At 29.9% G+C, this 12,994-nt stretch overlaps 1 protein-coding gene across 1 annotated transcript in view; it reads right to left on the reverse strand.

Annotated features, from left to right (window-relative positions):
• The window catches only part of LOC113376280 (zinc finger protein squeeze-like), an 82,303-nt gene that overhangs the window by 64,506 nt on the left and 4,803 nt on the right, over positions 1-12,994 (reverse strand). Inside the window, exons 2-3 of the mRNA XM_026616186.1 lie at positions 4,953-5,769; positions 2,713-2,781 (exon numbers count right to left, since the gene is read on the reverse strand). Of these exons, the coding sequence (XP_026471971.1) occupies positions 2,713-2,781; positions 4,953-5,432 (549 nt within the window). The 5' untranslated portion in view covers positions 5,433-5,769. The remainder of the gene's footprint in view (positions 1-2,712; positions 2,782-4,952; positions 5,770-12,994) is intronic.

The raw sequence follows: 12,994 nt of genomic DNA on the forward strand, positions 1-12,994 counted from the left end.
AATAAGAAGTTAAAAGAAAAATTAAATTTAGAAGAAAATGAAGAATGAAGGAAGTTAGTTATAAAGAATATTGGATAGTATAAGATTTATAAAAGATAGCATACGATAAAATTAAAGATAGCATGTGGTATAATAAAGATAGTATATAATATAATAAAAAAAAATTAATAGATGTCCGACGCAAACAGTACATTTGTAGTCATGTTAGTCATATATGTGTGACATAAAAAATAGTTTTTTTCCAGGAATTTTGTTAATTTGATACATTAAGTTTTCTTGATACAATTTTAATTAAATTAGTAAAGTTACCATGGCCCATGTGATTTATTTCTGATATTAATGTGTCGAATAACGTGTTAATTAGTTAAAATTACTATTATTCTATATCAAGTGTTTCATATAAATCATTTACTATAAAATATCGCCGAATCGTGTATCAATTCTAAGAATGTAAATTATTGAAAAGTGAGGTAATGTAAGTGCGATTTCGCAATTGAAATGCGAAAAAAAACTGTACGCATAAATTTTCTTACAGCTTATTTTGCAAATTTTTACCAGAGTTAAACGTTAATCAAATTAATAATCACGCAATTTTATATGATGAGTTATCATTTTTAAAAAAATCGTACTTTGCAGGTCACGCATTATTGCAAACTTGCGTATGTCAACTACAGAATATTTAATATTTAAATTTAATTTAAATATTTATATTCAAAGAATATATATATATATATATATATATATATATATACAGGTATTATTTAAATTAAATCTGTTTCTATTAATGAAACCAAAAATCCGGTTTTATTCACGGAATTAATTTTTTTTTTAAACTGTCAACGTACTGTTTTTTATACTCGAAAGACAAAAGGGTGTCTCTTATTGTGAAATAAAGAGGTCCCGAAAATGATGATCTATTGAAATAGTGTATGTAAAACTTGTTTACATCTACCTGATGAAGAAAGCCCCGCGCGAGAAATCTAATACACAGGGCTAACGGACTTATCTTATTATATCCTCAAATTTTTCTGGGGGATGGGTATTTTTAAAAGTGGAAAACAATTCGGATTTTAAAGTAGATTTTATTTGGAAGACTTTACGATTTAATAAAAATTGATGAAAATGTAGAGTTGCATACATAATAACAAATAATAAGAAGATTTTACAAAACCCATTTAATTTGTAATTTGTATGCATAGAAATTAATAAAATTTATATTAAATTAGAAATATAATATAGTTTATCTGTTCAAGGAAAAATGTAATGAAAAGTTTATTAATCATTATCAATTTGAGGTGATTATTCTAGATTACCGTATGTCAGTTTGACTTACTATTTTACACTAGTTATTAAATTTAATTATTTTATTTGTTTTTTTTTTTATATTTATATTTTATACTAACTATTAAATTTTTTATCATTAATAGATACTTAATAATGAATAATAAATTTGTATTTAAATTTTTTATTAAAAATAATGTTATTTATATTACTCAAATCTATATGAACTTATGTACATATATTAATATACAAAAATATGCAATGTACATTATATACAATATGCAATAAACATATGAATGCAATGTAATATACATATAAATGCAATAAAAATAAGTCGATATGACCAGAATTAAAATTGAATTTGTGAATTTTGTGCACGAGAGTCTACAAAATATTATTTACTGAATTTGCCTCTGTGGCAACGTAAAGTGCCGCCCCTGTTATTTATTTTCTTATATGGACCAATTTCAAGTTTCGGTTATTGCAAAGCCGATCCTGTAAACAACTGATCAAAAAAGGGATCCCGTACGAGAACTCTTCATTTGCATATATGTGAATGATTTTTTGCGTATGTTGAGACAATCAAAGTTGTACTCTTTTATTTGAATACCCTCTGATATTCTACACCATGCAATTGGTATAATACGTACACCTAGCGCATAATATGTATTTGGTACGAATGCAAACAAAAAGGTTTTTTTTTAAAAAAAAACTTTATCGGGAAGCAACATCTAGAAACGATTTTATTTAGAAATATGCGTGCAACTGTAGATAGACTTTGAAATAGATTTATTACTCACCTTCCGAAAATAATTAAATCAATACCCCTTAAATATGTTGATAATTTGACATTCAAATATAAACTACTGACACATCTAACAAACTGACAACATCGAATCACAAAAATAAGGAGTAAATAAGATTTGTTGATTGATTCATGCTCATCTATGATCAGTGCAAGGTTCAAATATCACATAACGTTATAAGTGCACTTAGCATTGAACAATTATAGATAATTGTGTATATTTTGTTAACAAAATCATATTAATGATAAAAAGATAAATTATTTTAATGACGCGGTTGCGGTAACAAAAATTGCGGGTTGAGAAAAACGATAAACTTCAGTAAAAATAAAATTATTTATTGGTTATAAAAAATGACAAACTACTGATTCAATATTATTATTTTCAAATTGAATTATTAATTTCATGCCAAAATTATTAATTTTTAAATCGTCTCATGTAACCGTGAGAAAACACCATGCATCGTTAGTTACAATCAAAATTGGTGTTCAAAATTGAAATAAATGCTCAAATCAAAGGGCAATAGAAAATCATAAAAAATAAAAATCTACATCAAAACACAACAGCATTTTTTTTGTCGAAGTTTGGTGGAAGAATACTATACACAACGTAATAGATGCCAACTCACTCGTTGCAGGGTTGACCAGCATTCTTCTAAAGTTCGCTCGCTGATTGCAGAATTTGAGCGAGCTTGCAGCTATCCGAGGGAAGCAAGGAAAATTAGAGGTTAGTTATTGTGTATAAAAATAGTAACGGCAGTATTATAAAAAAATATTACTAACATTTATAAATTAGACTTTGGAAATGTTTCATGGTTCAATTTGGTCAAGCTTGAAGACGAGGCTTAAATCATTTACAAATTGAATTTAAACATATTGGATAAAATGATCAAGTAGTTGCAAATTGGCAATGCTAATTTACGGATACATGCTCTTTGACTACTTCAATCGCCAGTGCTTAACGTTAATAAGATGTTTGCAAATAACATATGTCAATGAATTATTTAGAATCGCCAACGCTATTCACAAATGACAAGCCAATTAATGTAATTGTACACCTTAGACGATATCAATGTACAATACAAAGGTGGTTGTTCGCACTGTAGCACCTTGTTTGGCCAGTTTTCATGCGTAAATATATGATTGTGGTAACTGTTTATAGGAAATTCATTCTCAGTCAGTTAACCTAGTTACTGTTAAATATCCTGGTGCAACTGACAATCTTTGTAATGTGTTCGCACTTATATAAGCTCTTGTCTTCCCTTCGCACTCCCCGTCGAGAACTAAATTTTGGTGGGGTTTCACTTCGGGGTGCGCGTGCGCTACCCCTTTCTGGAAAAGGTATCAGCTAGTGGGGAAAGGGTTAGTTCGTGACGTTGTCCGACAGATGTGACCACTCGGTTCATCTTGTATCATTCACAATTAAGACACATTCGCGTACACTTCTAACCATTTTATAAATCAGTGTCATCGAATGTCTACACTGATTACAATTTTTTTTACACGATCACTGTTTTGATGCGATATATGTTTTACAGGATTTAAAGCAATATTTTATTTAATTTATATTATTAATATTAAAGCACTATTATAATATTCAATTTTGACATTTAATTTTTTCATGAAACAATGCTGTTTTATAATTTTTAATTTTTTTTTATTTACACGATTACTATTTTATACAATATATATTATTATTTTAAGGATTTTGAGCACTTTTTAAATTTAAGTAGTTTTAAATAATATATATAAATAATCGTTCTTGTAACTATATTTCAAACTCATTACATGACGCTTAAGTAGTGTATCAAACAACTTTCTAACCACTTGGGTATACTGCGTGATAAGAATAAGAGTAGATGATGAATGCTGCACGAGAATTTATGTTATTATTTTATATTGTTAGAAATATATTTTGTTTAAATTTGACAAACAAATTTTGTGAAATTAATTAAAAACTTATAAATTTAATAATCACACATTTTCGGATTAATATTATATGTTTTTAAACACTTCTTAATTTTTTTATATTTAATTATTTCTTGAGTTTATTTATTTCTTACACACTTGTAACTTTTTTGATTGCACTTAATATTATGAATATGTATTATTATCATTATTATTATTATTTTTCACTAACTTGTAGATTTATTTGATTATACATTATCTGAGTATTAATCGTGTGTGGCACATTCAGTATATTAATTACACATAAGTTTCTTATAAAATTATATGAAAATTTCTTTTATTATTATTATTGAAATAATAATTATTATTATTAAATATAATATACGTGAATAATTTTTTGGGCACTTGAAATAAATAGTAATTTTAAAACACATTTTTAAATTATTTTATATAGTTAAAAATTAATTTTAAATGTTTTATACTCAAAAGACCCTATTTGAAAATCGCCGGAATATTTAGTTTTAACCTTGTCATTATATTAAGTTTATGTATTTTTTTTTTTAAAGAACGTAAACTTTAATTATTATTCCTCTGATTATTTTTTACATAAAACTTTGAAACTATGTTTATTCTTGATTTTTTGCACTTTCACAATTAACGATTAGTATCTTGATAATTTTTCACCACATTATATTAAATATTATTTTATACACTTTTTTATTTATTTTAATAGTAAGCTTCAAGACGAACTAACTGGTTGGGAATACATCGCGGCACTAACTCGTGTCAACAGCCACGGGGAGTTTTTGGTAAGAACGGGATTGTTCAGTGGGTACGGCCAAAAAAAATTATATTGTTTCGAACCCACTTCTGCCCGTGACGATATTTTTTATTAATAATAAATATAAGAAAAGCATGGTTGAAATAAAAGAATAATATAATATAAAAAACACTCGCTTACCTGAAATTCGTTCACCAGTTTTTCAGTCATCATCTTGTTATCCGGTGTCGAACTTGCACCAGGAGTTGCGGACTGCGGCGGATGCTGCGGAGGTCCCTGTCCAAGAGCAACTTGCATGTTGATCGAGCCGGGAGTCATGTGTCCTGATGGTGTTAATTGTCCAGGAGTAAGCTGTCCGACTGGGGTCATATGACCCGGCGTCAGATTTTGTGATGGTGGGCCCGATGTCGGCGTAGGAGTTGATATTTGCTGCTGCTGTTGTTGTTGCTGCTGCTGTTGTAGCTGTTGCTGTTGGCTTTGTTGTTGTTGATTTTGTTGTTGCTGGCCGCCAGTATTGTGCAGATCCGGAGAGACGGCGCTACCTCCGGGCACAGGACTGTCGTTGGTATCACCCCCAGGAGGCGGACCGCGCGCCTGTTGCCAAAAGTCTGCATTCATTTTAAATATTGACCTATTTGATTGCTGCACTTCCGTAGACATCTGCGGTATTTGCAACGATAGCGGTGTGGCGCGTAGGTCCAGTGCCGTAGTTTCCGTTTTGAATGAATTGTTGAGCCACTTGCTGACAAAATTGTCCTGCTCCACTTTAATGTTTAGCGCGTGTTCCTCCGTGGTTAAAATGTTAAACGTACGCTCGAAGCAAATAAATAAGTTGTCAATGCGCGGACCTGTATCGGTCGGCGTCACTGACAAGTATTGTCGTTCGTAAGGAAAAGGCGATCACCTGTTTGTGATCGACTTAAAACCGGTGTTGATGGCTGCCGAAGAGTTGATCACTATTGATTGCGATTCACCAGCACCAGCACCGGGAACACTTCTGCAAAGACACACAATACTAAATATTAGATTCTTGAATTGAACTGACTAATGAGCGCTTCACGGACGCGAGCACATGGTCGCACAACACACACGTGGTCGCGCCAGAGTCGCGCGCGGTTTACTCGGTTTCGTTGTGTCACTTACACGAGCAGTTGTGTTTATGCACGTCGTATGCAATCACTATGTCACGGCAGAATAGTACAACTCACGCGTGACGTATTCGAACTTAAACTATAACGAACTATTTTAGCGGTCGCGTATATATTTATATCAGCAGTCTTTGTTTATTAGGTGATCGTCTAAGTTGTATTATTTAAAACGTCTTAAGATGGTACGTAATTTGAAACCGACTCGTGCGACGCTCACTAACGAACTGATTCCTTGACGACGATGTGCTCGTGATATAAGTGATACACGTAAGGGTTTGCGACGCCGCCCCGTACCGACTAAACGACGCTCTCGCGGAAATAAAGACGCTCGCCGTCGCGGCTGTTTGCGAGAAATACTGTCGAAAATCGCGAAGGACGGGAGAGGCCAAACCGCCGCAAAAATAGGACAACACGATGCAAGGCGTGTGCGCCAAAACGGGCACGATAGATCGCACCATCTCATTTCACTCTTAGACGGGCGCGAGGGTGAGAATCTTGCCCCTACGCGCGGTGTCTACTGATTCCTTGCGCGGCCGCGCGCAGGCGTCGAGCTTTTCCTTCTGTGCACATCTCCTCGTGTTTTTTCCGCATCCCCTCCATGAAAAGCGCGCGCCGTGCCTGAGAGAGGGAAAGGATCCCTTCATATCTTCTAGTGGGGGTTGAAAACGCCGAGAAAAATTAGGGGGCAAAAAATAAGGGCTAAAGAATGAGAAAGTGTAGCCGGAAAAGAGCGGACCGATTGTGTTTACAAAACTGAAATTCTCTCGAGCACAGATATATGCTACCGCATTTCTCGTCATGCTGTTACGAAAACGAGTCCTATGAAAATCTGAAGTGTCAAATGATCACCGTTATAACATTGACCTTCGAACTTATCATTAATAGTTACTATATTTTGAGACCCGTTGGTTAATACGCGTCCTGAGTTCAGCCACTTCAACATTTTAAATTTCTACAGCAAGTTCACGTGCGACGTTTTTAATAGATACTAATTAAGATGCCTAATTTTGTTGTGAAAGTTATGATTATATCAAGTGCAACTATTAGTAATACATGCGTGATTAAACATACGTGCATATGAGTTTATTGGTGCATTGTGTTTTTTGGAGGCATGCAAATAAAGTTACTATTTATAATAGTTTAAAAATGAGTATGAAATTATATAAAATTATTGCACTTTAAAAAAAAATAAACTAATGAACGCATTACAAGTCAGTCACAATATCAAGTAAATATAATAAAAGTTCAAACCATCAACTTCTTTTGACATATACTGTTGCGTGCGACTCAAATTGAATGTGTCGTATTATTTATGTACTAAAATCAACCAACACGATATCAATGAACATGTGTTACAATACTAATACAGGTGTTTTCTGTATGAAATGTCAAATCAATTATATTTACTGGCTTTTGAATACGCATTGTTCTATTTTGTTTTTATTTTTTTTGTATTGCATGGTATATTTTGCGAGTTGTTAATATAACTGATGCACCTGCAAATCATACAATATATACACTAATATGTGTATATATGTCTAATATAACAATTATTGATTAATTATGCCATACAGTTTTATAACTGAGGTAATGATTCAGTGAGTAAAAATAATATTGACGTTTAACTAAAACATATTTATTTTTTATACTATCGTCAGACATCACAGAGACTTCATTTGTATCACGCTTTATATTAATAATTGACGCTTGTCAACGAATAGTGCGTTATTTTATGACGTATAGTAGTTTGCGAAATCTTTGTTTTCCATAACACGTAAAATATTAACACATTTTTTTCATTTAGAATAGATAGAATATATATATATATATATATATATATATATATATAACACATATAAGTTTTATATCATAAGTATAGGTATCACAAAACATTAAAAAAAAATCAAAACTTCACAACAGTTTTTTAGAGTACCTATTATTACCATAATTTATATCTACAATTCCGTTATCAAGCCAAAACACCCCTCATGCGGTGAAAAACCTGAACCATTTCCCGGGCGCAGAACTCAATTCATGGTTTGAATTCGTGCTAAAATCATGGGGTTGTTGAAGCGGTTACGAGTTTTCAATGGGGCGCATGTGCGACCAAACAGGGGGAATTTACAATCCTAAGACACGTGCTTTGTCGTAGCCGTCGAAAATAACATTAAGGTTACGAAGACTTATCACATGCAAACTGATACCTGAAGCATTCCGCGTTGATAATAAAGAATTTAATAACATTTATTGAATTTTTATTGTTTATTGATTGTTTATGAATTGATACACAGTAGAACCTCGATTAACCGGACTAATTGTTGTCGATAGGCATCCGGATAATCGAAAATTCGGATAATCCGATGTATGAAGAATAATTATGTGTATTTATTAAAAATAACGAATATCAACGAAAATCAATGTTTAATAAGAAATTATCGATTCCTTATGTATGTATATATACATAGATTATATTAAATACATATACTAAACTGCAGCATAAATCGTATAAAAATTCGAATTGTAGGTATGTACATAAATATAACTCTGTCGCGGTTAATCAAGGTTTTACTATATAACTGAGGTCCGGATAATCAAGGTTTTACTGTACTAAACTGAAAATAAGCCCATCTCGGGCACTGCGGTGTAAATGGAAATGGGAAAAACTCTCATACTACTTCTTCTCTGATTTGAATTGGTGTTTAACTCAGCTCACAGACCTGCCTTGGAGCTGTACTACCAATTATTATTTATGTACGTATGTAAGTCCAAAAAATTTATTGAATTTATATTTTTTAGGAACATCACGATTTAGACTTAACTTATTTATTCTGGCATTAACTAATTATACGGAAGGTACCTTGATTGATTGATATTTTGGTGCACCAATGTATAAATTACTTATGCATATAAAATTAATTCTCTGTGAACCGAATTTTTATTTTACATAAAAAATTTGGCGAGGAAAAATTCAGTAATTTTATACATATAAGAAAATGAAATTCTGTTTAAGCAACTTTGTTGTAGTGTATTTTGTGATTTTCAAGCGGCAGCCTAAATGTTCGCCTAGTAATGGTCATGAACATTGATATTGGTTGTCTTGACAATGTTCTAGAATTAAGATTTTTGCACCATTTCAGTAATTATTAGGTAAACTATGGTAAAAATTTAGAATATGACTTGAAAGTTACACGGGCCCAGGGAAGGTTTATTTACATTTAAAAATGTATATTTTTAGTCACAGTTTTTACTTTCATTAACCTTAACAGAGAAATGGTGAAACAATATAAATATTATGTGATCGCGTAATTTTTAAAAATTACTAGGAAAAAAATCAAAACTAAAAAAACTTTCAAGTTAGGCAATATGATTTAGATAATAATGGATCATCATTTTGTAAAAAAATTTGGATGTTATAATTCATTATTTTTTATAATTATTGTTATTGTATTTTTAATGTAAATTAAAATTTCTTATAAAAGTGATTCAATTTAACGTGAAGTAGGTTAAATTATATTACCAATTTACTGCTTTTTTATATAAACGTTCTCGTGAATATTTTCCGGATTTTTTTTTGGAAACTATTGGTCGTACGCTAATACTGTCTTTAGAATAAATTTCGAATACAACGACATATAAAATGCTATGTGTCTGCATATAATTTTCCTAGAAATTTTCAAATTTTACCTAACAAAGTTTTGCTTACGCCGCGTGTATACTGTTGTAAATACAAAGTTGCATTCTATGCTAAAAAACTAAAAAAAATCTAATTCTATATAACACTTTATCCTACCTATCAATCGGTCATGGAATATAAGATGATACATTAGAAGTTGTGTTGTATTTCAAACAATTAAAAAAAATCTAATGCTATAATTTTATGCTAATAATTAATCGTTAATTATGTGCTATTGCGCAAAAAATATTTCACAGTAAAACTGAAAAATTAAATTGCAACAGGAAGGAGGGGAATTATTGGACAATTTTACACCGCAGTGCCTACTGCAAACATATTTTATTTACAATTTCGAGTAAAAATAGATATCTATACTGTATGACACTCCACAGCAAACCTTCTAGTTACGAGAAAAAAACGCGCAGTAACTACGATACGAAATATGTATTACGTATAAAATATCATGTTAATGTAAGGCATACATTAAATTAAAAATATTCTCCAATTTGTTCATATTCAAAATCTGCAATATCATTCTTTAATTAATGTATCCCTTTCAAGATTTTATTCTCATATTTCAACATCTAATTTCACTTGAAGTTGTAGACAAAATATATATTTTCAAAGAAAAATTCATTGCTACGAGATAATTTCAAGTAATTTGAAGACTAGAACCCTGTTAAGACGATTATGCTTAATATGATATTACGCATAACACGACACTTTACACTTGTCCCTACACTTCGAAGCATATTGTCCCTGTTACGCATAATACGGTTTCTCGCATAAGACGCCTTTTGGATCGGTCTCTAAAAAAATGTTTTTTGAAACAATAAAACGGAGTTTTGGTGTAAGTAGTTTTAACAATAAAGTGTTTCAAATGATTTCTATAATACTGATTATATTTTATAAAAGAACGTACTTAATTTTTAATATAGGGTTAATTAGAGACCAATTCGAACCAATTTGAATTATTTCACTATCATTTATATTATTTATATATTATTTATCATTTACATCAAGGAATATATGGCTTAACGTTATAATCGTGGTCAGTAATTCTAAATAGAATTTCTAGGCTATAAAGTCAACAAATATATGTATTGCAAAAATGCATGAGAGTGCAGTCTTTTTATAACTATTGCATCATACGGGGCGTATTTATTTTTAATCACTCTCGAAATCATTCAGTCATTAAACGATGAAACAAATGAATGAATAAAAATAAAAAACTAGACCACAAAAATGCAAAATCGCAAAGCTTGATAACTATTATTGTTAGAATATAAATTTTCTTTAACAATAATCATTTTCACATAATCTTTCTTAACTCTATATTAATAACAAATTTATAAAAATCAATGAACTAATATTGAATAATCACATAGGGTAGAGCGAGACTTAAAGGTACGCGGGTAAAAAGGTTCACCACCGATAACTCAAAAACAAGAATTTTTTAACAACAATATTTGAAAGTACAGAGAAAAAGATGTATAACCAGCAGTCATCTTGGTTCTTATGTCGTAAAAAAGACACACTGAACCATTACCCTGGCAATAAAAGATAGTAAATAAACGTAAATTAGATTAAAGAAAGCTATTTTATAAGAGATAAATTAAATAAATGAATAAATATTTTTGACAAAATAACAGATCAAGGTTATATACAGTGTTATCTCTGTAAAAAATCAAATTGGTTGTATAATGTATCTGTTATTTCGAAAAATCTCCTCAAAATTAAAAATAAGACATTGGACCTATTGGCCATCCAATTTAACGAGTCTAGGGGTAAAAATGGCTAGGTTACAAATTTTTGAAAAACAGCAAAATACATATATCTAGAATGATGAATTAGCTGGAAGTTTTACTGAACATAGTCAGATAGTTGTCTGTTTGATATGTGTTATCTAATGTGATATAATATGTTTAGGTTTCACACTCCAAGTCAAATCGGACCTTTGTGCCCGACCCTACCCTATAATTATAAAGGATTTTGAAAAAAATGCGGTTCTCATATTCTCAAACATTCACACAATGTGATGATAATTTAATATTTAATATCTTAAAATATTATTATAATAGCTACTATTAGTTTTTGTTTTAAAATCATAAAATCAAATTATATAAAAACCTGAAGATTTATTGTTTTATTTATTATAAGTTGTTTCATGCCGTATAAAATTATATTTGCCTACATATAAATTATTTATATAGTTTATGATACATAATTTAAAGTTTATAACGCAAATGATAGAAGTAGTATTAACAGAAATTTATATTTAAGCTTTTGCAAATATAAGTTATCTATCTCACTAATATCTTATCATTCGAAAATTTTTTGCTCCATTTGTTTTATGCGCGTTTTATTCCTTGATCATAGATATCATTAATTTATTTAACTAATGATAAATTGCATTATTTAAAAATATTGCATGATAAATGAATGCATGAAAAAATTATAAAATTGTTGCTCTTATGTTAATTTTTAATATTTTGAACGAAATATTTAAATATAATACTTTGTTAGGAAGAACTAAAAATATATTTATTATTAAAATTTATTATAAATATTTCTTTCTCTTTCTATATATATATATATATATAAAGAGAGAGACAGAGACAGAGAGAGATTTATATATATATATATATATATATATATATATATATATAGAGTAGAGCAGGGCTTGAAGTTCCGCGGGTTAAGAATTTTTTACCAACAATAATTTTTAAAAAAATATATAGCGCCATGTATTTTCACAATAAAAGTATTTTTCTCGTTAGTAGTTTTTTTGGTTTTGAGCACTTTTATTTAGTTTATAATACCTGACATTTAAGTATACGTCACTTAGTTGTTTCATCATATGTATTGTTATTTTTAAGTTAAATTTAACATATTTTTTATATAACCTCTATAAAATTGTACATGTGGGTGGGGTGAAAAAAAAAACAGAATCTTTACCCTTGCAAAGGTGTAAAATAAAAAAAATAGCAAATCAAAATGTAAATTAAAGTTAACAAATGCAATTATATATTACCAGGCCAAGTTTATATACAGTGTTATCTTTGTAGAAAATGTGCCCATTTTTGTAATTTTCCTTTAAAATTGAAAGTTAGACATTGAAGTAAAAAAGGACATATGAAAAATTGTAGAAAAATAGTAAAAGACACATTTCTATAATTAGAATAAACTGTGAATTTTACTGAATATAGTCAGATAGTTGTTTGTTTGATATGTGTTATTTGTTGTGAAATAATTGGTTTGGTTTTTACAATATAATTTCTCAAAGTCAAATTGGACCTTTGTGTCTCATCCTACCCTCTATATATATATAGTTTAAACAAAATACTTCTTAAGCAGGCTATTCAGATAACAAAAATAGTAAGAAAATTAAGGTATGTTTC

Source organism: Ctenocephalides felis, unplaced genomic scaffold, assembly GCF_003426905.1.
Source record: "Ctenocephalides felis isolate EL2017-DRISC unplaced genomic scaffold, ASM342690v1 CF-g0.4_SCAFFOLD_01886, whole genome shotgun sequence".
Taxonomy (NCBI): domain Eukaryota; kingdom Metazoa; phylum Arthropoda; class Insecta; order Siphonaptera; family Pulicidae; genus Ctenocephalides; species Ctenocephalides felis.